At 48.6% G+C, this 25,791-nt stretch overlaps 1 protein-coding gene across 2 annotated transcripts in view; it reads right to left on the reverse strand.

The window, feature by feature from the left end:
• LOC147122673 (alpha-1,3-mannosyl-glycoprotein 4-beta-N-acetylglucosaminyltransferase B-like) overlaps positions 1 to 25,791 on the reverse strand; it is a 351,636-nt gene that overhangs the window by 116,078 nt on the left and 209,767 nt on the right. For both annotated transcript variants that reach the window (XR_015081357.1, XM_086008872.1), the window contains exons 4-5: positions 17,851 to 17,984; positions 1,201 to 1,247 (exon numbers count right to left, since the gene is read on the reverse strand). Coding sequence is in view for 1 of the 2 variants with exons in the window: in XM_086008872.1 (XP_085864998.1) it covers positions 1,201 to 1,247; positions 17,851 to 17,984 (181 nt within the window). In the remaining variant the exon portion in view is untranslated. The remainder of the gene's footprint in view (positions 1 to 1,200; positions 1,248 to 17,850; positions 17,985 to 25,791) is intronic.

Consider the following 25,791-nt stretch of genomic DNA (forward strand, 5'->3'; position numbering starts at 1 on the left):
GCTGCTATCTGTTCTAGCCTAAGGAGGGAGTCACTGGAGTGTCTGGGTGCAAGAACTCACCTGTGAACAATCATTGTCAGTGTTTGCAGCACCTCAATGCTGTCAAACACTGAGAAATGAGCTGTCAAAGAAAAATTGTGCGTGGCCCCTTTAAGAAAACCGGCAGATGACGTCATCAAATTACGTCATCTGACCGGCTTCCTCTTAATTGGCTGGCAAGCCTGCAGGGCAGGCTTAACAAGGCCAATGGATGTAAAATCACGTCCGTGGGGCGGATGAAGTTGGGGGCGGGACTGGAACCCGGAAACCAGCTGACCCGCTCCCAAGCCGCATCGATCCATAAAATCGCGGCCAAAGTATTTAGCAGAATCCATGACAAATTAACTTAGGAATTGAACTAAAAATAAACTGAATCATATAAGATGGTTTATGCTAATCAGGAAGCGTAATAGTAGAAATTACAAATGCTTAAAATGCAGTCAAATGAAATTCCTCTCTGCCCTATGTCAGTGCTGGTGTTAACGCATTCATTTTCAGTTTGGAGTTAACTCTTTCACTAAGATAGCAGAGAAAGGAATTTGATGTGAGCACATTAAGCTTATTTCCAATATGTGCTCCCAGTGGGCAAGGCTCCTGACTGAGTGCAAAATCTGAAACTAACCTGACAGTGTAAACACGACTATGATTTTTGATTTGCACACTAAGGGCCGATCTTACGAATGTGTTACCAGCCAGCTACATATATTGGGAAATCGCAGGCACACTGTGCATGATTTCCAGATACTCATGGCCTTTGCACTAGGCTTCTTACTAGGAGCACACATCTGCAAAACCAGCTCATTGTTAAAATTGGTTTGCCACTTGTGTAAAGTTGTCATTTTTTAAATTGGTGAACTCTCTACACTTTCTCCCTACTCTTCTCCCTTGGCTCCCAGGATCATGCACTAACCGTAATGAGGAAGGTGGATGAGTGACCTGCTATCAAGGCCTCTGCCAGCACTACTGTAAACTAGCTGTCAGGAGGTGAGCGAGGGCTCTGGGGATCTTCCTCTCCTCCTGGCCTCTGCTCAGCGCTTCCTTATTGTGTTATGATGGGATTAGAGCTCAGTAAGGACAGTAAATTTGCATCTCATTAATGAAACGGTACCATGAGCTCGGGCTCCAATATGTTGTATTCCACTATCAACAGGTCATACTTACATATTCTGTAAATTTTCTGCCAGACGATTTACATAATTTTCTTCCACCTGTATAGTAAGAAGGGAAAAATATATTTAACGGTTGTTATCTGTTTTTTCATTTTAATTTTTGATGACTACTGTTAACATATTTTATACTTTTGTCATGCAGTAGCAGTATCAATCATTCCTGGGTAAGGTACAACGTGGTGAGATGCAAGACTTAATCCCAGGACGTGGTGCTCCCAGCAGGAAAGTATTGTGGCCCAACTTCCCCGTCCCATGCTCCCTGCAAGTGTGGCGCTGCGCTGAAAGTGCTTGATTGCAGAATTATTCCTGCAGAGTAAAGTTCCTTCTACACTGCCCTAACAATTTACCTTTATCCCTGTCTCTAAAAAGTGTTCCCTTTTGCAACGGCATTCATGACCCACAGCAGCTGTTCTTTCACCTATCTGGGCAGTTTTGTGCTATAGGGTTGAGGCTGGTTGAGCTCATTTCAAACAGGAACCCTACAGCTATCAGAAAGAGGAGACTTTTATCCCATCAATCTGGACTAGATTAGATCCCAGATCTCAAGGGTAAAAGGAAACTGTCCTAGTCCGCCAGTGTGGTACATTAATCCTCATCCTGCTGAATAAATAGGAATGACAATACAGTTAGGTCAGCATGATGAATGTTCTGGCTAGCCACACATTAAAGGTCAAAGTGCTGTACTGTACTGTAGTGGTATTAGTTATTACGGCAAGCCACAAATCTCCTGTAACCTAATAAATGATCCAAAAATTCTGGTTCCAGCAATCCTGGTTCGGTAAGTGATAGTTAACCTTGCATTTGAACTTTTGCATGCATAAGGGGCAGGGTGGTGAGATGCAAGACTTAATCCCATGACGTCCCAATCGTGGAATCATACAGCACAGAAGAAGGCCATTCGATTCATTGTGCCAATGCTGGCTCTTTGAAGGAGCTATCCAATTAGTCCCACTTCCACTCCCCTGCTCTTTCCCTATAGCCCTGCAATTTTTTCTCCTTTAACTATTTATCCAATTCTCTTTTGAAAGTTACTATTGAATCTGCTTCCACCACTGTTTCAAGCAGTGCATTCCAGATCATAACTATTCGCTACGTAAAACAATTTCTCCTCAGCTCCCCTGTTTCTTCTGCCAATTACTTTAAATCTGTGCCCTCTGGTTTCTGACCCTCCTGTCAGTGGAACAGTTTCTCACTATTTACTCTATCAAAATTGCTCATAATTTTGAACACCTCTATTAAATCTCCATTTAACCTTCTCTGCTCTAAGGAAAACAACCCCAGCTTTTTTAGTCTCTCCACATAGCTGTAGCCCCTCATCCCTGGTACCATTCTAGTAAATCTCTTCCGCACCCTTGCCAAGGCCTTAACATTCTTCCAAAAGTACGGTGCCCAGAGTTGGACACAATACTCCAGTTCCGGCCTAAAGGATTAACATAAGTTCCTTGCTTTTGTACTCTATGGGCTAGAAATTTATCTACTTACTGCCACTCTGTAGCACCATGAAATGGCGATAAAATGGTGGCCGCTGCTCTTTCACCAGCTGGTGGCTGGTCCCACAGCGGCCGCCATATTCGTGTCTCCCTTTGCGCTGCTGGTAACTGGCAGCGCCCTGAAAGAAAAAGTGGCGGTGTGGTGACGTCAATCGGCGTGCAATGACGACTTAACATCACCAGCGCGAACTTCGACCCTAGCACCTAATTCCGTGCTGGGTCCTAAGCATGCCAGGTTAACCTGCCGTGCAAGCAGGCTAACAGTGGCGATGTCTTCACCTCTTAAAGGGACACACACATCATTAGGTACATTTGAATGTAAGGCTTTGGACTTTTTTGATTTTATTGAAGTGGTGGCTAGCTGCAATAGATGTGAAAAGTTTTTTAAGTGTGTAGGGAGTGCTGCTGGATGCTTGCAAGGGCTCGGATGGTAAATGAAGGCCTTTGACAAGACAGAATATGCTGCGAATACTCAGCAGGTCGCACAACATCCGTGTAGAGAAAAACAGAGTTCACGTCTCAGGTCAAGGTGCAACCTGACCAGCTAAGTATTTCCAGCATTTTATGCTGTCTTTTCACATTTACAGCATCTGCTCGCAGAGGGAAGAGGAAGACATGGAACAGGAGGAACCAGAAAAGGAGGAAGCCACAGAGGAGGAAGCCGCAGAAGAGAAAGTGAAGAGGAGGAAGCAGAAGAGAAGGAATCAGATGAAAGGATGCATCCCAGAGAGTCCCTTTCTGGCCGGGATATCCGGGATGGAATCATCCGCCTCTGGTCCCAGTGACCACAACCCCAATTCCCCTTTCAACATTAGTCCCACACCTTACCTTCCCCCTGCTACTGACCATCACAACATCCTCTTGGCCACGATGCTAAAATAAAAGCCATCACACAGCAAACTTTCAAATCCACCTATATACGTCTATCCATCAAATATGACATCAAAAAATCAACTCATCACCCGTATTCATTATCTTAGTGACTGTCTTGTGTGTGCCTTTGCTGATCCTACTGTCATGCTACCCCAGTGGCTGCAGCATGGCTGGTGGAAGGCTGCTGACTTTCAGTGGGGGACACTGCAAATGTCCTTGCAGGTCGACCTTGAGGAGTTGATGGCTTGGAATGTAAAATCAATCTTCTGTTCTTGTTCTTCTTTACTCTCCTCTCCCTCTTCTTGGTCACCCACTGGCTGAGCAGGCTGCATTTTTTGGGTGTGTGAAATGAGGAAGGCACAAGGGTGGAGTTGTGGTGAGGGGCGGGGGGGGCGGGTGCGGGAAAGCAAGAGGTGCATGCCAGAAGGAGGATGACGTATAAGGATACCAGCATCTTGTATCCTTTCAGCCCCGCCACTGGCCAAGAGCTCAGCCATGCCCCTGACAAGAAGGGCCTGCACCGTCTCCTCCAAGGGGGTGAGGTGAGACTAGGAATGAGAGATATGCCTCATGATTGGTGCAGCTTGTTGCTGGGTGAGTGATTGGGGGTTGTGCATTGAGCAGTGTGTGAGGCTAGTGGTGCAGTTGGTAGAAGACGGCTTTTGAAGATGCATTCACTGACCTTGACCAGTGGTCTGAGGTCATGAAGCTTTTTTGGGCACTGGAGCCAGATGGTGGGGACGCCACTGCTTACAGTGACAGCCTTGGTGATGTTGTCCCACATCCTTCTTTCTGGTGGGCTTCCTGGTCCTTGTGGGTAGAGGGCCTGTCTTGCAGTGTTGACCCCCTGCACTAAGCTGGAGTGCTGCATGTGAGACAATGGGTGCCCCTTCCCTGGCTTGCTGAGCCATTTGTGTTAGTGCTGAGGCAGTTTTCCCATTTGTTGAGGTTAGGAAGGTAATTCAGCTTTAAGAGCTGAATATTCACATTTGGGACTTCTTTTTAATGTTAAATATTTTTAAAAGACAGAAAGGGCTGAAAACTGCATTGTTTCACTTCATTTTAATTTGAATTGCTTCAGTGTGCATGGCCCCTTTAATTCTCAGACCTCTTCATTACCCACAATTCCTTGTGAGCTCTATAGCCTCGATTCCAGAGGCTGTGCGAGGTTCGAACGCCATTCCTGGACAGGAACTTCATCTCAGATGCGTCCAGCAACACCACCAGGACTGTGTTGCGCGGCAGTTAAGTGCTGAGCCACCAATCTCCATGCCCCCCAGACCAATTTTGCTCTGTTGGCGTTGTGGCCATTTTCAGTGGCCGTTAACCCCAGTTGCCGGTGACACTGAAAACTTTGCTGGCGAACGCAAATTTCTCCCCCCAAAACTCTATTTATAAAGCCAAGGATCCCGTATGCTTTTTTAACAGCCTATCAACTTGTCCAGCCACCTTGAAAGATTTAGGTAGGTAAACTTCCAGGTCTCTCTGTTCCTGCACCACTTCACAATTCTCTGAATTAAATTTCATCCGCCATGTGTCTGCCCATTTCACCTGTCTGCCTATGTCCTCCTGAAGTCGGTTACTGTCCTTCTCACAGTTTACTTCATCTCTAAGTTTTGTGTCATCTGCAAATGTTGAAATTATGCCCTGTATACCCAAGTTCAAGTCATTAACATATATCAGAAAGATCAGTGGTGGTCCTAATGGTGACTCCTGGGAGACACCACTGTACACTTCCCTCCAGTCTGAAAAAACAACCGTTCATCACTACTCTCTGCTTTCATAGCCAATTTCATATCCACGCTGCCACTGCCCCTTTAATCCCATGGGCTTCAATTTTGCTAACAAGTCTGTTATGTGGTACTTTATCAAACGCCTTTTGGAAGTCCATATACACAACATCAACCGCACTACCCTCATCAACCCTCTCCATTACTTCATCAAAGAAAATTTGAATCAGGATCTTGTGTCAGCAGTGATTTAAAACAGGCGTGTGAGTTGGTTGCAGCAGTGAGAATAATTCAACTTTGGTTGAGAGTTTCAATGGGTTTAGTAGCTGTAGCTGAAGTTATGCAAAATGCCAGCATTAGAGTGAAAATTACTTGAGTGGCTCTTGTATGTAGTTTTGGATCAATGCCACAGCCTTCTGGCTGGTTGTGTAAGGTGTTGACTTTGTTAGGGCTTTGCGTAACTTTGAATACAGTGCACAGATTGAACTCTATCTTCTACAAGTGTTTTGTTTATTGTTTGATGGTTTCATTATACACTACTGCCTCTTTTTCTTTGAAGCTGCCGTAGCTTATCTTCTTTGGTGTCTTGGGATATGCCTAGAAGGTTGATTTGAGAATCAGTATGGTGGCATTTAAGGAGTCACAATTTAATGCTGTACCACGAGCAAAATAAATCCTTGAACTGGGTCTGTCTTTTCTATAAACTGCTCTGTTATTACACAGGCCTCATTCCCATTTTCAACAACATCCAGTCGGAATTTATTACGGGACTAATTTTACAAAACATGAGGCTCCCCGCCAGCAGCGCATGTTTTTAATATCAGCCCTATAGAGCATTATCTCATACATTGCCTTGTAGGAATGAACAAAATCAGAGAAATACTGCTTAAATGTTTGATGAAAATAGAGCAATAACAACAACTTGTATTTATATAGCATCTTTAACGTAGGAAAACATCCTAAGGTGCTGCTCAGGAGCGATTATCAAACAAAATTTGACACCGAGCCACATCAGGAGATATTAGGGCAGGTGGCCAAAAGCTTGGTCAAAGAAGTAGGTTTTAAGGAGCATCTTAAAGGAGGAGAGAGAGGTAGAGAGACGGAGAGGTTTAGGGAGGGAATTCCAGGGCTGAGACAGCTGAAGGCACAGCTGCCATGCTGGAGCGCTGAAAATCGGGGATGCGCAAGAGGCCAGAATTGCAAGACCACAGACATCTCGGAGGGCTGTAGGACTGGAGGAGGTTGCAGAGATAGGGAGGGGCGAGGTCATGGAGGAATTTGAAAACAAGGACAAGAATTTTAAAATCAGCATCCACAATGGTTCATCTGGTAAATTGGGGATCGATGGAGTTGGTCAACCAAAAAATAACCAGTTTCCTTGATGACTCAATGAGTAGCTGAGTGATGCAGACTGGGAAGTGTTCAGGCTTATATAATATAAAATAAAAACAGAAAATGCGGGAAATACTCAATGGGTCACGCAGCAACTATGGAGAGAGAAACAGAGTTGAACATTTCAGGTTGGTGACCTTTCATCAGAACAGACAGATTGCTAGACTGCTATGACACCCAGCAAAACCCTTTCAACACTGGTAACCTCAGCCACGATGGCAGCAGTCTGAGCTTGCGTGACGGAAGTCTGAGCTCCCACTGCAGCACCCAGACGTTGGGTGGCTTCTGCTTGTGCTCCAGTGGAAGCTGAGACATCGGCCATCAGACGCTGCATCATGGTTGGGACCAAGTGTGCGAACGGAATTGGCCACCCCTTCCATGCTGGAAAGGATGGGCTCCAAGCTCTGTGCAAAGCCCTGTGCAAGGTCGGTGATGGACTCCTCCATGCTCCTTGACATTGCACGCAGGCTTTCTGGCAGGCTTCCCAATGCACCAAGCATTTCATTTGCATACCCATCCAACTACTTCTGTAGGCCACCCCATTGAAGTCCTCATCTGAGTCCTCTGCAGCAGAACCCATGTGTGACCTCGCCCTCAAGGAGCTGGCACCTGCGCTACCCTTGCCCCCTGCCCTGGCTGCAAGCCACTCGTGCCCGGTGTCTCACCACCTGCAGATCCCGCGCCTCAGCTATCCTCTAAAGTATGCAAACTGTCAGTATTTGAGCTGATGGCTGTGAGTGTGAAATCAAGTGACGGTGCTGTGTCTTCAGCGTCACTGCCTTCTTCCTCTTGCAGTTCCTGCTCCTCCACCACTGCCTGGCCAGGTTGCAGTTCTTGGCTATCTGAAAGGAGAAAGGCACAAGGGTAGGTTTGCAGTGAGGGGAGAGGGGAAGCAAGAGGTGCATGCTTACACCATCTGCAGCTTGTAAATCAGAAGAGATTGTGGGATGAGGGGGAAGTGGGATGCGAGAAGGAGGATAAGGTATGAGGATACTGCCATCTTGGCTTGTTTCAGCCCCGCCGCTGGCTACGGGCTCAATGATGGCCGCTCCAATAATCTCCAGCACCATCTCCTCCATGAGGGTTAGGTTATACAGGCGTGCCTGTCCCCTGCCGGTTAAGGTCTGCTGGCGCTGGTTATGCGCCACCTTTTCCTGCAAGAGAGAGGGAAGTGTGTCAGTGAGTGCTGTGCAATGTGTTTGGGTGATGTGCCTGTCATGTTTGAATAGCCGGCAAGCTGTGTGAGGGTGAGGTGAAGCTATGAATGTGAGGTATGAGTCATGATTGATAGAGATTGTTGGTAGGTGAGTGAAGTGGGGTTGGTGAGTTGAGCAGTGTCTGATCCTAGTGGTTCAGTTGGATTGATACAGCATTTGAAGATGAATTCACTGACCTTGACCACTCGTGCCAGGTCATTAAACTTCTTGAGGCACTGCATCCAAGTCCCTGGGGCTACACTGTTGGCATTGACCTCGACGGCTATCTGCTCCCATTGCCTTCTCACAGTTTGTCTGGAGGGCCTCCTGGGCCCCTTGTGGATACAGGACCTCTCTCCTCCTGTCCACCTCCTGCACTAAGGCCTCCAGTGCTGCGTCTGAGAACCTTGGAGCACGTTCTCTGCCCTGTTGTGCCATTAGTTAGTATTCTTCCTGCTCAGAATGTCTTCTCCAGTCACTTCCAGCACCTGCTCCAGCCAGAATGCACCTCCCCTTTAAGAGGTGCAGGCTGGCCTAAAGTAGTGCAGGCTAGCTTTAAGTGGTGCCAGCCTTGCACGATCTTGGGCCCCCTGCTGAAGCGTACAGCCACTCAACAGCACATTTAGTGCTGGGCTGTACGCTACTATCATTTATATTATCAGGCAACACTAAGTTTGTGTGCTGCCTGCATCGAAAGGAACGGGCGTGGATTAATCGCCAGCCCCGTGCCCCTTTTCGGGCCTTGTCCAATTTCTAGGCTGTAATGTTAGCATCTATATAGGATGCTTTCAGTTTATTTCGTGTCTATCCAGTAATGTACAGGTTGTGTCATTGGAGGGAGAACGCTGTAACATTTGCATATTGAATTATCATTGGCCCGCAAGCATCTGTAAGGAATACCTATTATATTCACATGTGATCACATGCTGAGTTGTCATTGGCCTGCAGGCATCTGTAAGGACTACTATTGTTTTGAAGACCCAGGCTAGGGGTCCTAATGCCAGGCTTTCCCCAATGGTACTGCTATGAGTAAGATCACAGACCTAATGCTTAATAGAAGAGTTAAACTGTAATACACTGTTGTCCTGCAATTTATTATTTTTATACAAAGTGTGTAAAACAAGACAAATGCTTTGGCCTTCAGTCGCTATAATTTTGTTGGACTTTGTCATTTGAGAATATCAAAGAATTAATAAATATTAATAAAAGTTTATGTGATGGGAGCAGAGCTCTTTCTAGCTTCAAGTCACAAAATGTAGCTTTTTCATATGAAATTTTAAATAGGCTGATATTTTGCAAATTGAAAATTAAACCCTCTGAGCTACTTTCTGAAATAAATTATTTTGGCTTTGCACAGAGGTGCGGGGCGGCGGGCGGGGGTGGTGGGGTGGAAGGGACCAATGCACAAATATTGTCTGGAGATAGCTGTTAGTTTCAAGAGGAGGTATCGTGTGCTGACTAACGGAGCAGCTTGTAATCAGAATGATATAAAGTTTTCTAGCACCTTGCATCTTTGGACTGTTAAATGTATGTTGATCTTGCAGTCACATGGCATCTTGCAGGCTTTGTTCCTGGAGCCAATCTATTTGTTGTGCAAGCCAGGTGTCAAAAGCAAATAAAACCCCTCACAATAGCTGGAAACCAGCTGCTCACACTCTTCAACATGAATGGTAAAATTGATTTTTTTAAATTCGTTTATGGGATGTGGGCGTCGCGGGCAATGCCAGCATTTATTGCCCATCCCTAGTTACCCTTGAGAAGGTGGTGGTGAGCTGCCTTCTTGAACTGCTGCAGTCCGTGTGGTGATGGTACTTCCACAGTGCTGTTAGGTAGGGAGTTCCAGGATTTTGACCCAGCGGTGATGAAGGATCGGCGATGTACTTCTAAGTCAGGATGGTGTGTGACTTGGAGGGGAACTTGGAGGTGGTGGTGTTCCCATGCGCCTGCTGCCCTTGTCCTTCTAGGCGGTAGAGGTCGCGGGTTTGGCAGGTGCTGCCTAAGAAGCCTTGGCGAGTTGCTGCAGTGCATCTTGTAGATGGTACACACTGCAGCCACGGTACGCCGGTGGTGCAGGGAGTGAATGTTTAAGGTGGTGGATGGGGTGCCAATCAAGCAAGGGATTAATAACGTTGACCCTAAATTTGCGGTCGGAGGCTTCCTGCAGGGAAATGCCTCCGATCTGCAAATAAAATGCCCGCGTAGCTGATGGTCCGGGAGGTATGGAGACTCGCGATCCTGGGCCTCTCCAGGTACCTGCGGGTAGGGGCCCACATATCCCAGGGGCGCACGCGGTTCACAAGCACCCTGGCATCATGTGGGCCGGCCCAACGAATGAAAGAAGGGAATCCCCATTCATACTTATCAGGATTCCATAAGTACAGAAACCCCATAAGCATGAATGGAAATAAAGCCCTATTCAGCCTGCGCCTCACAAACAACCTGACGACTCCCAGTGATGCAGAGACACAGAGTGCCCACAGCGCCTGGTCTGCACTCAAGGCCTCCATAATCAGCACCTGTGAAGAGACGCTCGGTCACTCGACCAGGAAACACCGAGACTGGTTCGACGAGAATGACCAGGAGATCCAGGAGCTAATAACCTGCATGCGCAAGGCATTCCTGATCTGGAAACAGCAACAGAACTCGAGAGCAAAAAAGCAGCTCTACAGACGCCTGAAGGCCAAGGTCCAACAAAAAACTTGCGACCTAAAGAACAGATGGTGGTTGGAGAAAGCGCAGGAGATCCAGCAGCTAGCCGACAACCACGACGTGCGTGGATTCTTTAGCGCAGTCAAGACCATCTACGGCCCAAGCACTCAAGGCCCTACCCCACTGCGGGCCAAGAATGGAGAGGTACTCATCAAGGACAGAGATGCAGTCAGTGCCCGCTGGAAGGAGCACTTCGAAGATCTCCTTAAACGCGACTCTGTCTTCGACGCGAGTGTCCTCAACTCCATCCCGCAGCATGCTACCTGCCACCATCTCAGCACAACCCCAGCCCAGCATGAGGTTGAAAAGGCCATCCGACAACTGAAGAACAACAAGGCCTCAGGAGCAGATGGAATCCACGCCAAGGCACTAAACATGGCGGAGAAGCACTACTGGCGCGAATTCATGAACTCATTTCTCTTATCTGGAAGGAGGAGAGCATGCCAGGGGATCTCAGATACGCCGTAATTGTTACCATCTTCAAGAAAGGTGACAAGTCCGATTACGATAATTACAGAGGAGTTTCCCTGCTGTCTGCCACAGGGAAAGTCATCGCAAGAATCCTCCTCAGTTGCCTTCTACCAGTAGCCGAAGAGCTCCTCCCAGAGTCGCAATGCGGATTCCGCCCACTAAGGGGCACAATGGACATGATCTTCACCGCACATCAATTACAAGAGAAATGCAGGGAACAGCACCAACCGCTGTACATGGCCTTCTTTGATCTCACAAAGGCCTTCGACACTGTCAACTCCAAACCATCGTCAACACCTTTACCAAAGCGTACGAGAGCATGGGCCTTACACTAAACATCCGGAAGACAAAGGTCCTCTACCAACCTGCCCCTGCCACACAGTACTGCCCCCCCCAATTATCAAAATCCATGACAAGGCCTTGGACAACGTGGACCACTTTCCATACCTTGGGAGCCTACTGTCAACAAGGGCAGACGTCAATGACGACGTCCAACACCGCCTTCAGTGTGCCAGTGCAGCCTTCAGTCGCCTGAGGAAGAGAGTGTTTGAAGACCAGGACCTCAAACCCGGCACTAAGCTCATGGTCTACAGAGCAGCAGTGATACCCGCCCTCCTGTATGCCTCAGAGACATGGAGCATGTACAGCAGGCACCTCAAAGCACTGGAGAGGTACCACCAACGCTGCCTCCGCAAGATCCATTGGCAGGATAGGCGCACCAACATCAGTGTTCTTGCTCAGGCCAACATCCCCAGCATCAAAGCTTTGACCACGCTCGATCAGCTCAGATGGTCGGGTCACATGCCCGATACAAGACTCCCAAAACAAGCGCTCTACTCGGAGCTCCGGCACGGCAAGAGAGCCCCAGGTGGGCAGAGGAAACGCTTCAAGGACACCCTCAAAGCCTCCTTGAAAAAGTGTAACATCCCCACTGACACCTGGGAATCCCTGGCCAAAGACCGCACAAAGTGGAAGAGAAGCATCCGGGAAGGCGCCGAACACCTCGAGTCTCTTTGCCAGGAGCAAGCAGAAGCCAAACGCAGGCAGCGCAAGGAGCACACGTCAACCCAAGCACCCCACCCACCCGCCCCTTCAACCACCATCTGCCCCACCTGTGACAGAGACTGTAGGTCCCACATTGGACTCATCAGTCACCTGAGAACTCATTTCGCCTGTGGATGATAGGCGGTGGTTCGATGTAGTTTGGTGCCGAGCCCCTGAGCCACAGCGTTCCAGAGCTCAGAGGAAAACTGCGGTCCACGATCGGAAGAGATGTCCGGTGTACCCCGAAACGAGCAACCCAAGAGGAGATAAAAGTTCTGGCCACATCTGCCGAAGTGGTGGAAACCAAAGGAACTGCCTCTGGCCATCTAGTGGTGCGGTCTACCATTGTGAGGATGTGTGTAAAACCTTGAGAAGGTGGAAGTGGCAACACGAGGTCCACATTCATGTGGTCGAATGTGCACTCCGGAACAGCGAAGGTGGCCAATGGAGCTTTTACATGGCGCTGTACCTTGGCCTGTTGGCAGACCACGCAGGTGTTGGCCCAGTCGCGGGCATCCAGGTGCATACCCTTCCAGGCGAATTTTGACGACATCAGCCTTTGCGAGGCCCTCATGCCAGGGTGTGACAACCCGTGTATGGCGTCGAACACTTTCCGGCGCCAGGTGACTGGAACGATAGGGCGGAGAACTCCCATGGAGACGTCGCAAAGTAGCGTGGTGCCTGCGGCATGGAATTTGACGTCGGCCGCTTGGAAGCTGGAGGGGCTGGTCCTGTATGCTTGGACCTCTGGGTCCGAGGCTTGATCCGCAGCCATGATGGCATAGTCGATTCCGAGTTGGACTGCGTGCACAGTCGCGCGGGAGAGGCAATCCGCCACCAGGTTGTCTTTGCCGGACAAATGCTGAATGTCCGTGGTGAATTCTGAAATGAACGTCAGGTGACGTTGTTGCTGAGCTGACCACGGTTCGGCGGTCTTGGCCATAGCGTACGTTAGTGGCTTGTGGTCCACATAAGCCGTGAACGGACGACCCTCTAGTAAGAACCGAAAATGGCGGATGGCTAGAAAAAGGGCCAGCAACTCTCGGTCGAAAGTGCTGTACTTTCTTTTGTTTCGCCGTAATTGGCGGCTGAAAAACGCCAGCGGTTGCCACATCCCATTCACCCACTGTTCCTGCACTGCGCCGATTGCGTAGTCCGATGCGTCGGTGGTAAGGGCAATGGTGGCACCTGGAAGCGGGTGCGCCAGCATGGTTGCGTTGGCCAAGGCGCCTTTGGTGTCGACGAACGCCCGGTCCATCTCGGCCATCCAGCTGATCGGATCCTTACCGGACTTGGCCTTGAGGGCCTCGTACAAGGGCTGCATAAGCAGAGCCGCCTTAGGGACGAACCGGTGATAAAAATTGACCATTCCGAGGAACTCCTGTAGGGCCTTGACGGTCTGCGGGCGCGGGAAAGATGTAACAACCTCGACCTTCGTCTGTAAGGGGATTGTGCCGTCTGATGTAATGCGGTGGCCCAAGAAATCAATCCGCTGCAGGCCAAACTGGCACTTGGCCGGGTTGATAATCAAACCGTGTTGACTGAGGCGTGTGAAGAGGGTGCACAGATGACAGAAGTGCTCCTCTTTGCTAGGGCTGGCGATGAGGATGTCGTCGAGGTAGACGAAGAGGAATTTTAGGTCCCGAAGCACGGAGTCCATCAAGCGCTGGAAAGCCTGTGCAGCGTTCTTCAAGCCAAACGGCATCCGCAGAAATTCGAACAGGCCGAATGGGGTGATGACTGCGGTTTTCGGGTCATCTTGCGGGTGCACGGGGACCTGGTGGTAACCACGGATGAGGTCGACTTTTGAAAAAAAGGTATTTCCCGCCAAATGGGCCGAGAAATCTTGGATATGCGGGATCGGGTAACGATCAGGAGTAGTGGCGTCATTCAGGCGTCGGTAGTCACCGCATGGCCGCCATCCGCCACCGGGTTTCGGAACAATGTGGAGAGGTGAAGACCAGGGACTATTCGACTGGCGAATAATCCCCAGCCGCTCCATCGTGTCGAACTCCGCTTTCACAGCTGCGAACTTGCCGGGTTCGAGTCGTCAGGCCCGTGCGTAAACCGAGGGACCGGTGGTGGTGATGTGATGTTCCACACCATGTTTTGTAGCCGAGGAGGAGAAAGTGGGCCTGGTCAGATCGGGGAACTCTCCGAGGAGCCGAGTGAAGTCGTCTGGAGGTGGGGACGCACAGAAGACAGTGCGCGGCACAGCGTTACCGCGGTGGCACGGGATGGAGTGGAAAGTGGCCGCATTGATCAACCGGCGGTGCCTGACATCGACCACAAAAAATCCGCCCCAAGGATGGCCTGCGTGACTTTGGCTGTGATGAATTCCCAGTGGAAACGCTGGCCGCCGAAACACACCTGGACCTGCCGCCTTCCAAAGGTCCGAACGGCCGCGCCATTAACTGCCGCGAGGGCGGGGCCATGGCCCCCAGCTAGTATATTGAGATTTGATGCAGGTAGGATGCTACACTGCGCCCCGGTGTCGCAAAGGAAACGTCGACTGGATAGGGAGTCGGTGATGAAAAGAAGCTTCCCTGAATCTCCGATGGCCATCGCAGCTGCGGGGTGCTCGTTAGACCCGGTCCTCCTTCGCCAGGGTGGCTGTAGATGTTTTTTTGTGCGAAAAACTGCAGGGAGGGCGGCAGCATCTTGCTTTCGCGCCAAAACGGGTGTGGTAAAAGTATAACCCCACTGATTGAGGAGCTGGAGCAGCATCTGTGGGGGATGGGCGCCTCGTGGCCGCGCAGTACTGTTGTGTCACCGCGAAAATCTTGTCTGCTTCGGCAGCAAGCTCCGCGCAGTCTGTGACTTCAGACCTGGCTAGGGCAGCCTGAACTTGCTCCGGGAGTAGGCTGAGGAATAGCTCCCTGAAGAGTAAGCAGTCCGGCTCGGACCCGAGGAGCGTGAGCATCTGGCTCATGAGCTCGGACGGCTTGGAGTCCCTGAGGCCGGGCATAGCAAGCAGCTGGCGGGCGCGCTCCTACTTCGTGAGCCCAAAAACCTGCAGCAACTGCGCCTTTAAGGTGTCATACTTGCGATCAGTAGGCGGACTACCGAGTAGGCTGACGATCCGCGAGGCTGTGGCGCTGTCGAGGGCGGAGACCACGTAATAATAACGGGTTTGATCTGCAACGATGTCCCTGATGGCGAACTGGGCTTCAGCCTGGATGAACCACGCGGCTGGTTGTTGCTCCCAGAACTGCGGTAGCTTTAAGGTAACGGCGTTCGTTTCCATGTTGATTATCTTCTGCGAAAACCGTTCGCAAAAGTCGGGGTCACCAATGTAGGAATGTCTAGTTCCTATCCAAAGACTGAGGTCCACTCAGGTGCTTAAACAAAATGAAGTTTAATGGAAACTAACAGGTTTAAACAAGTAACTGCAGGAGAACATCGAGTGTAGGTCTATTCAGTTTGGAGGCTCCACAAGGACTGCTTGCTGGTCCCGTGGTTGACGTCATGATGTCATCACGTTCTTCCCGCCAGTGGGGGATCACGTGATGTACGGCGTGACGTCATCGCGTTTACCCGCGCTGTTAAAGTAATCACGCTCTGTACAAGTATAAACAGTATAATTAAAGATACAGGGGGAGAAATTCTGTTGTTAGCGCCACCGATTAATGCCTAAAGAGGCCGAGAAGTGGGGCGCTAGCCAACTTCCGGGCGGGCGCAAGGCACCTAGCGCCTCGCCCCATATTGAGCATGCATTTAGCGCCGGCACTAAATCTTAGCGCCCGCTCATGGGCGCAGGCTGATTATGATGTCATTTGAGTGTGCAACGCCTTTTGGGCGCCCCAGACCGGAAATTCAGTGGCGCCCCCCTCCGTAGCGCCTGGCGCTAATAGCGACAGCTTACCTGGACCTTACCAAGTCACTCTCGGGCTGGAGGAGCGTTATTTAAAGGGGACTGGTGTGGTTTAAAAGCGGCAGCCATTTTTGGAGCACAACTTCCTCGAGAGCTACAAAGAGTTGCTGAGCTGCACACTGAGAGCCATTTGACCACTGAGCCAGCGCAGGCAGACGATCTTCAGCCTTCTGACCATCACCTTGCTGTTGGTGAGCCTGGACAACGGGGAACCTTCCTGTGGGCACTTATTATGGGGGCTGCATTGGAGGGGAACGTCCTGCTGCTGAATCATCTGGAAAGGGCACTGAGACGCTGGGAGAGAGGGGCGGGCATGGCCAGACGGAGGAGGGCGAACAGACGTCGCCACAGCAGACCTTACGCTGGCAGGGTTTTCCGACAGCAGTTTTCCTACATGAACATGCCGGAGGAGCAGTGTGTCAGAAGGCTGCAATTTAGAAAGGAGGTGGTGACTGAGCTGTGCCAGCTGCTTCAGCCAGATCTGCAGCCTCAGATAAGGTGCAGGACATCTCTGTCGGTGGCTGAGAAGATGCCTGCTGGCCTGAACTTCTACGCGAGCGGCTCTTCTCAGGCTGTGCGTCAGAGGCTGATCAGAAGTAGCTTCTAGGCCCCTCTCATGGAATGCTTGCTGCTATTCCAAGAACAGGAATGGAACCGGTCTGATACCCCCAAGCCTGTGAAGGGCAAGATGCATGTAAATAGAAGGCATGGCCATTGTAAATGAAGAAAGTGTTTCATTACACAAAATGTGGTTCCTTCAAACATGAGAAAGCTATGGCAACAGAAAGCAAAACTAATACACTGACACATAACTGCCTCTCACACCCGGGAGACTGTCCAAAACATAAATCACATTCCGACCATCTTCCTTGGCCTTGATTCCACTGCGCCAACCAAAGCATCCAATGCCCCATCAGTGAGGCGTTCCGCCCTCTGCCTCACCCTTTCCATGTCTTGCTAGGCTGGTGCGCCACAGGTAGGCTCCCACCGTTTTGAAGGCCTACAAGGCAGTGAGTGTGTCTGGTGATGCCAATTGACCTGCCCCTTTAAGAGCTGGCTGGCGCCAGTGTGTCTCAGGGAAAGTGATTCTTGACAGCACCCTCGCTGCACCCCGGCGCCGCGAAATTGGGTTGCGCCGCCGGGTTAGCGCCTTAAGAGTAACGTGCAGCACCTGATTTAGCGCCGCAATCACCTTTAGGGGCGCTTCAACCCAATATCGCACTAGGTGGCGCTAATTTGCGCCTGGCACTAAACTTTGTGCATCGCCAGGACTAGCGCCCCAAACGCGGCTATACCGAATTTCTAGGCCACAGACTCAGGCTGTAGCTAACATGTTGTTAAAGGGAATTATATACAAATGATCTGAGTCCTTTAGTGGCTCCGCCACAACCTAATCATTAAAGAATTGCAACAAACACAAAACCATTTTGAAAATTAGTTTTGCCAAAGCCGAGAAACTTATTTGCAATACAAACAGAAAATGCTGCGAATACACAGCAGGCCCTGCAGCACCTGGAAAGAGCAAAGATGGGTTAATGTTTTGGGTGGACAACCTTTGTTAGAAACACTTGTTCTGTGTTTGAATACTTAATCAATTAACTAATAAGCTGTGATGAGACAGACTGTCCCCTCAGTGTTGAGTCCCATTTATCGTGCTGTGTGGAGCTTGTTCATTCAACATGACAAAGGTTAATAATTAATTTACAATTCAGAGAACACAATTAAAATGCTTGACTGTTCCTACAGATGTTCAAATTAAACACAAAAATATAGAAAGGGATATTGATGATAATAAAGTTTACTGCCACATCTGAAAATCAATTTCATTGTGTTAATTAAAATAATATTCAAAGCTTGACTGACCTCTGCAATGAGTACAACTATTATGCAATCTTTCTTTTCCTCGGGAGACAGCTCATAGATAAGGGAGTTCAGCGTGTCCAACAGATAAGTTTGCGATTCTCTCTTTACTGTGGGTATACCCATCACCACCGAGACTAAAATAAGAAAAAAAGAGTGCGGTTGGAAAGTAGTACATCACAACTAGAACTCTAGTTACCTGCAAATTAGCAAACTGTTGCATTGGCATGTATGAGAAATTTTAAAAATCATTTGCATTTTTGGACAAAGACAGCATGTACAGATTCATAACTGCACTTAACAGAAACAATTGAGAACAACTTTTATTCACATTGAACCTTTAAAATTTTCAGTACTTGTGCCCAATTTTGCATGTTATTAGGAAGTAGTAAAGATCCAAACTTTTCCTAAATGGGCCCATTTTTTTTTCTCTTTTTTTTTGCCTCTCTCAGGAGATTGTTTGGCTGTTGGGTTGTGGGGGTGCGGGGTGGTGATGGGAGATAGGGGTGATGATGTGTAGAAGCTAGTACTATGACTGTATAGAACAGGCTCAATGGTCTTTTCCTGTCCTTCATTTTTATATCTTCATATATTTAGAGGGGGCGATCCCATCATCAATCGTGTGTGTGCCTTGGAGGTGCCAAGTATGCACAGCCATGTTAAAAGGCTTGGGAACCCACTGGAAGAGTGATTATGTGGTTGCCATCCCCACTGTGTCTCTGTTACTTGAAGAATCATCTAGCTATGAAGAAAGGTTATAAGGCAATTGTGTGCAATGTAAGACAAGGGCCAAAGGAGGAGTGTTGAGTAAATATAAATTGAGGCGTAGGATCAAAATTGATAATACGACCAGACCTTTGGTCTGTTGCACATGTGCATGTGGTCTTCATATCAGAGCATCTTCCCTGAGTTTCAGCAGGGCCTGGAGTGGATAGGGAAGTGGGTAGATGTGGTGCTGGTTACTAGTGACGGAGGATGTACTCGGGTCAGGACTGTTGTGTGTGGGAGGAATGCGATAATGGAGGAATTAGAAGCTGACGTAGGGATATTACTTTGTCCTTAATGACTGAATTATTTACGTGCTAATTATGTGGTAAAGTTTATTTTTAGGGATACATAGTGGGGAAACTGCCAAGGCTTGGAGGAAAAATATTTCCGCTGCTATGTGATTGTGCAGAAGTCTTTTTAAAGGACAAAGGCTTTGCATTATGTGATTTCTGAATAACGGAAGTAGAAAATAAGCAATCAGAAAGGAGAGAAACGTAACCAACAAGGAAGAAAATGGATGGGCATGAACTACTGGCATGCTGTTCATGGCAGACAGATTTTTATATTAGATAGATAAATAGATAGATTATTAAATAAATAAATCTATAGATATTCAGGTCCCAGGCTAATGAAGAATGCAGAAGCAATGCACATCCAGAGTGATTTTTAGAATAAATATTGCTTTCAGCTGAATTGCAAGAAGTTTGTGATGAAATTTCCTCAAAGAAAAATAAAATGAGTGCAGACATATATTTTGTCAGGTTCGTTCGATGGGAGAATAAATCAGAAACCCTGGCGCACAGGTCAGTGATTTGTATTTTCTGGTGATTAAAATGAATGACTGGAACATTGAGAGCATCGCAAATTGACCATGCTGATCCCTGCATCCGATTCTCTGATCTGATCTTCCATTCAGCCAAACTCAATGGGTGGGCAGACCAAACAATTTGGTGCAGAGTATTATGGTCAATTTGCAGGGATCAGTGGAGCCTTGCTAAACCTACCCTATATTTTAGGTTTTGTAAGAGATTCTCTTACCATAAAAACCTAGGGAAATTATGGGTCCAAAAACACAAAGGTGGGCGGCAGTGGGGAGAATCTTAGTGCAAGTGCTGGGATGCACTCACCTGAGACTTCCCTGCCAACATTCATTGGCCAGTGTGAGGTCTCTCTTGTTACATAGGAATGACATGTGCTTATGCCACCAGGAGTGCATTAGGGTGCCCACCAATGAGGAAGCCCCACATTGCGGTGCTGCTTTCTAGGTGAGGGTGGGGGGTGCTGGGTTTTCTGGCTCCCTTGCCAATAGTAAAAAGAAAATTAAACTTCTTCTTCAGCCCCACTTCAGCCAGTACACTTGCTTTCACTGGGCGTACAAACCGCCATGGGTATGCCAGGATTCTGTGAGGCCAGGGATGCTGGAACTTCCAGTGCTGGGAGTGCCCATTTCTGTCCTCATCCCCCTCTATACTGTTGTCCTTATACAGGGCAGGCACAGGTTCTTCCCCTTACAAGGCCCCGCAAAATGCCCAGTGTAAACCTGGGACCCGGCTCTGCACTGCGAGAGCGCAAAGTGAAAATTTACTCTAATAGCTACTGGATACCTTATCTGCTAATTTAGTTACCATCACAAATATTGCCAATAAATTCATGAGGCATGACTTTTTGTCCCAATATCCATGCCAGCTATTCAGCTAAACAGTTCATAGAAACATAGAAACATAGAAGATAGGAGCAGGAGTAGGCCATTCGGCCCTTCGAGCCTGCTCCGCCATTCAACGAGATCATGGCTGATCATCCAAACCCTAGCACCCGGTCCCTACACCGACAGCCATCCCACCCAAGCCCTATCCCCGTAACCCCGTAACCCCACGTATTTAATCCCCCCTAACACTAAGGGCCAATTTTTATCATGGCCAATCAACCTAACCCGCACATCTTTGGACTGTGGGAGGAAACCGGAGCACCCGGAGGAAACCCACGCAAACACGGGGAGAATGTGCAAACTCCACACAGACAGTCACCCGAGGCCGGATTTGAACCCGGGTCCCTGGCGCTGTGAGGCAACAGTGCTAACCACTATGCCTTAAAGAATATTAATAGTATGTTCTTCACACACAATGTTACTCGAACTGGCCTATAACCCCCACTTCCAGTTCATGGATAGCCTACTGTAAGTTTCATGTCTCACTCCTTTTTTCAATATTGGAAGAAAATTCACCATCCTCCAGTCCATGTGTCTGACTTCATATTAATAGAGCTCCTAACAGTATTAATTAGAGTATGGTAGGTTTCCTCTGTCCACTTTTGTAGCAAAATTGCAAATGCATTTATTATACAGACAGTTACAATTCCATCACAAACAGTGGCCGAGAAATTCGATTACGCCGCACCCGTCTTGCAGGCATAAAACGGGTACCTAAGGATCCAATATGGCAGGCGATGTACACGTGCCCATTCCGCGCTGGAAGTGCTCCACCTGCCATATTGCAACGGGTTCCTCTGTTGACATCCAGGACGCTTGCCAGAAGTATTAAAAAACCTGGGGCTAGATTTTCAGTTGCTTGCGCCAGCAGTTAGTGCCTTAAGAGAAGTGATTTTCGGGCGCTATGCGTGTAGCGCCCGGGCGCAGCGCAGTTTGCACCCCGCCCCAAATTAAGTTGCCCGTTAGCGCCGGCGCAAAGTTTAGCGGCCGCCCGGATGCGCGCGCAGAAAATGACGTCACATCCTCGTGCAACGCCCTTTGGCCGCCCCGAATCCAAACTTCAGTCGGACCGCCCCATTGTGCGGCTGGCGTCCAGTGCGTTTGTAAAATGGAACGCAACACACCCTGGGGAGCGCAAATTAAAGGGCACTCCTCCTGCACTATAATGGAAGGAACCAGTGTGTTGTGAATGGTGTATTTATGTTTCCAGCCACCACCACCACCACCACCACTCCTCCTCCTCCTCCTCCTCCTCCTCCTCCTCCTCCTCCTCCTCCTCGTCGTTTCTCCCCAGACTTTGCATTTGAAAAAAATACATGCACCCTTCCCCTTTAAGAGCTCACTGGCACCAGAGTGTCTGCCGTGCGCTGCGCCCGAGCTCGGGTGTTGCGCTCTCCACCGCCGGCTTAGCGCCTAAAGATACTAGTGGAACGCCTCTTTTAGCGCTCCACCAACCTCTTAGGGCGAAGCCACTGAATTTCCGGCAACGGGGCGCTACTTTCGGGCGGGCGATAACTTCGGGCGGGCGCTAAGCTTAGCGCCCCAAAACTGTCTATACTGAAAATCTAGCCCCTGGTTTTCTAGGCCAGAATCTTCCCCAGTCCTTGTTCTTTCCTCCCTCATCTTTTGGGAAGGAATGCTAAAAGGGGACTTAAATGTAAACTGATGCAAATTAATGAGGAAGTGGGATGAAGGATTAGAGGGCACATAAAGCAGGATTATATAGAACCTCACAAGAGTCAGAGGGGGAGAAATTCGGTATCGCCCCATTTGGGGCGCAATTATCGGCCGGGCGTAAAGATTAGCGCCTGGCGCTAATTATCGCCTCCGACTGCAAACTTGGCTTTTATCGCCCCTGGAGATGATTGGAGCGCTAAATCAGGTGCTTCACATCCGTCTTAAGGCGCAAAGGCCAAGGAGCGAGGCGCTAACTCACAGCGCTGGCGAAGCTCATGTGATGTCAGTCAGCAATGGAACACAGACACACTGGCACCGACCAATTCTTAAAGGGGAGTTCTGATGAATGGTCATCGACCTGAAACGTTAACTCTGTTTCTCTCTTCACAGATGCTGCTTGACCTGCTGAGTTTCTCCAGCATTTTCTGTTTTTATCTTAAAGGGGAGGGTTTATCTTGGTCTCCATCCACATCCTGTTCATTGCAGCCTTGAGTCTCGGCCTGGAGAGACCTGTACATCAAATCTGCTGGAAAGAACAATGGAGAGACCCAGGGAAAGGGCTCAGAGTAGAGCCCCCACAGTCTCTTCTAAATAGATACAAGGAAGGGCAAATCAAAATGAACCTGCAAAGTGCTGCTCAGTACCCAAAACTCCTTCACACAGTGTTGAATCTCTCCAGAAGTCTCTCTCTCTCTCTCTCTCTCTCAGAATGCATGGTGCAAAAATGTCACCAACAAAAAAGGCAGGAAGCGGTCGCCTTTAAATAGCGCTCCCCCAGTCCCTTCCTGACTGCAAAACACTCCCCTCAACCTGTCGTTGCTAGCGGCAGGTGTTAAGGCGGGGGCGCCACTCAATATCCGGTCCGGGGCGCTACCGGGGCATTGCGCACTCGACTGACGTCATGATTTGCCGGTGCAGGAGATCGTGGCGGTAGTGTTTAGCGCCACCGCAAAATGTCCGGTCAATTTCACGAGAGGCGCAGATATCGGCGCGCCCGGGCGCTAGTTGGTTTGCGCCCCACTTAGCGCCCTCTTAAGGCGCTAACAGGTGGCGCTACCAACTGAATTTTTCCCCCAGAGTCCCATACATAGGGCTGGATTTTACCAACCTCGGCGGGCGACGTCGGTGGCGGGTCCCGACCTCGCAACTGTGTGGACCCCAGCCTCCGAAATGATTTTCCATTGATGGGGCTTGTTAAGCCCGCCCTGCAAGGTTCCCGGCCAATGAAAAGGAAGCGGGTCTGATGACGTCATTTGATGACATGTCATCAGCCGGTTTCCTTAAGGGGACCATGTCCACATTCATTTTGACAGTTGTGCTGTCAGTGTTCTACAACATTGAGGAGCTGCAAACACTGACAAGCACTGCACAAAGGTGCACGGCTGCACCCAGGCTCTCCCATGACTCCCTCCATATGCTAATGGAGGGAGTCACAGCACGCAGGGAGGTCCTCTTCCCTTCCCATGGGCAGAAATTGGGAAATTAACAAGGAGGCGGATTCAGAGCTGACTTCCGCCCCATTGTCAATCACTGCCATTTTGGCCCCATTGTCAATCACCCACCTCCGAACCTGCACTCTGAACGCCGGCAAAATTCAGCCCATACTTTCCTGATTGTGAGGAACGAGCTAGTCAAAATATTTGTTTATTTTCTTGCTGATAGCAATTTAGTAAAAATTAAACTGAAAGAAATTAAAGCAATAAGGAAGAGAATAATGTCTGCGGTACTTTGCCTGACTGGGGAGAATTAGATCACCGTCTTCTTTATTTGTTATGTTATCCAAAACATGACAACTTCCACATTGGCCGGGTAGTCCATGACTTCATTATTTCAGGGATTAAAGAATATTAAGAGGAACAGGACTGAATAACTCAGTCCCTTTGAGCCCTGAGTTTTAATCAAGCCTAGACTGTTTGAGATCAATGGTTCCTTTCTGCTAGCCCACAAAGGTCTCACAGCGTGAAATGAACTTAGGTAGCCTCAACTCAATTTCCAGTGGTTGTGAATCCACAATATAAAACTGCCAATAATTTGGCATTACATTAGCAATCTCATTCAGAGAGGCCCTAAGAATTGGTGGTGTGAGAAATAGAAATATTTACATAGGTGTATCAACATGAAGTGAAGACTTTACACTTGGCGTAGAGAGAAACAGGCCCATTAGCACCTGTCTGGTCTTTCATTGCTTCAATAAACAGTGAATAGAGGAGAAGTAGCAATAAACTTCCGCAATTAAAATAAAAGTTATTGAAGCTTAGTTGAGCTTATAAAGTTCAAATAGGCTCCATGAATATAAAAGCACGACACAGCCAAAACAGGACAATCACAATTCACAATTTCACAATTCAAATCGCTTTATTGGCATGCTAAGTTACATCTTATGTTGCCAAAGCATCAAAATACAAAATCACCACAAAGCTTAAGAGCTGAAATCCTTCTGTGACTGACAGGACAATCTCAGATTTGATAAAAGATCCATTTTAAATCATCACTCATGCTCTCAGAATCATCCAGTCACTGCAGTATTCATAATGTTAGCTTGATGAAAGGAAATAAATGAGGGAATCTTTGCAACAAGGCCTTGTACATAAATAAATCAGATAAGCTTGTTGAAGGACACTGGGAAGAGGACCCGGCTCTTCTTTGAAAAAGTGCCACGGGATCTTTTACATCCACATGAGAGGGCAGGCAAGGCCTTGGTTTACCATCTCATCCAAAAGACGACACCTCCGACAGTGCAGCACCCCCTCAGCACTGCTCTGGTGTGCCAGCCTGAATTATGTGCTCAGGTCCCTGGAGTGGGACTTGAATCCAGCATTTTATCCCTTTTTCTAGGATTTTCATTCTGTCCCCGATTATTTTTCTTCCCTTCTTTAAAGCCTTACTCATGTTACAGAATTGTTCTCATTGGAAGTGGTTCCATATCATGTGTTGGTTCCATTGGTGCTAACTTTGCTTTCTATGCACAGTAGAAAAGATGCAGCACTGAAACGCCTGTGTATACATAAGATTTGTGGATAAGCAGTTGGTCAAGGATCACATTTGCATCATTTTTATGCTGGCCATGGGCTTTCTCTTACGGTAGGAGAGGTGTCAGCTGTGGCTCAGTAGCTCTCTTGTCTCTGAATCAGAAGTTTGTGGATTCAAGTCCTACTCCAGGGACTTGAGCATATAATTCAAACCAGTGCTGAGGGAGTGCTGCACTGTCGGAGGTGCCGTCTTTTGGATGAGATGTTAAACCAAGGCCTCGCCTGCCCTCTCAAGTGGATGTAAAAGATCCCATGGCACTTTTTCAAAGAAGAGCAGGGTCCTCGTCCCAGTGTGCTGGCCAATATTTATCCCTCAACCAACATTACTTAAAAAAAAACCTGATTATCTGGTCTTTATCACTTTGTTGTTTGTGGGACCTTGCTGTGTGCAAATTGGCTGCCACATTTTGATGGGACTGCACTTCAAAAGTACTTAATTGGCTGTAAAACGCTTTGGGGCGTTCTGAGGTCGTGAAAGGCGCTATATAACTGCAAGTCTTTCTTTCCATATAGGCCAGACATGGGAAAAGAACCTGAAGAAGTGCTGCTAGCGGCTGTCACTTTCCCATGATATTCCTTTGACTCTAGCAATGCGCAGTGAAGCTGTCCCTCGAAGAGGGCATCACTCCCTCCACTTCCATTGGTGCCATTTATGCCTTGGTATTTGAGGCAACTTGTGGCTAACTTCAAGTTATTGCGTGCAGCGTACACTCATGTCCTCTTTGTATTGCAGTACCACTTCAAGGACCAGGTTTGAAATAAAAC

Source organism: Somniosus microcephalus, chromosome 2, assembly GCF_052327205.1.
Source record: "Somniosus microcephalus isolate GS21.2 chromosome 2, FLI_Smic_1.0, whole genome shotgun sequence".
In the NCBI taxonomy this organism is placed as follows: Eukaryota; Metazoa; Chordata; class Chondrichthyes; order Squaliformes; family Somniosidae; genus Somniosus; species Somniosus microcephalus.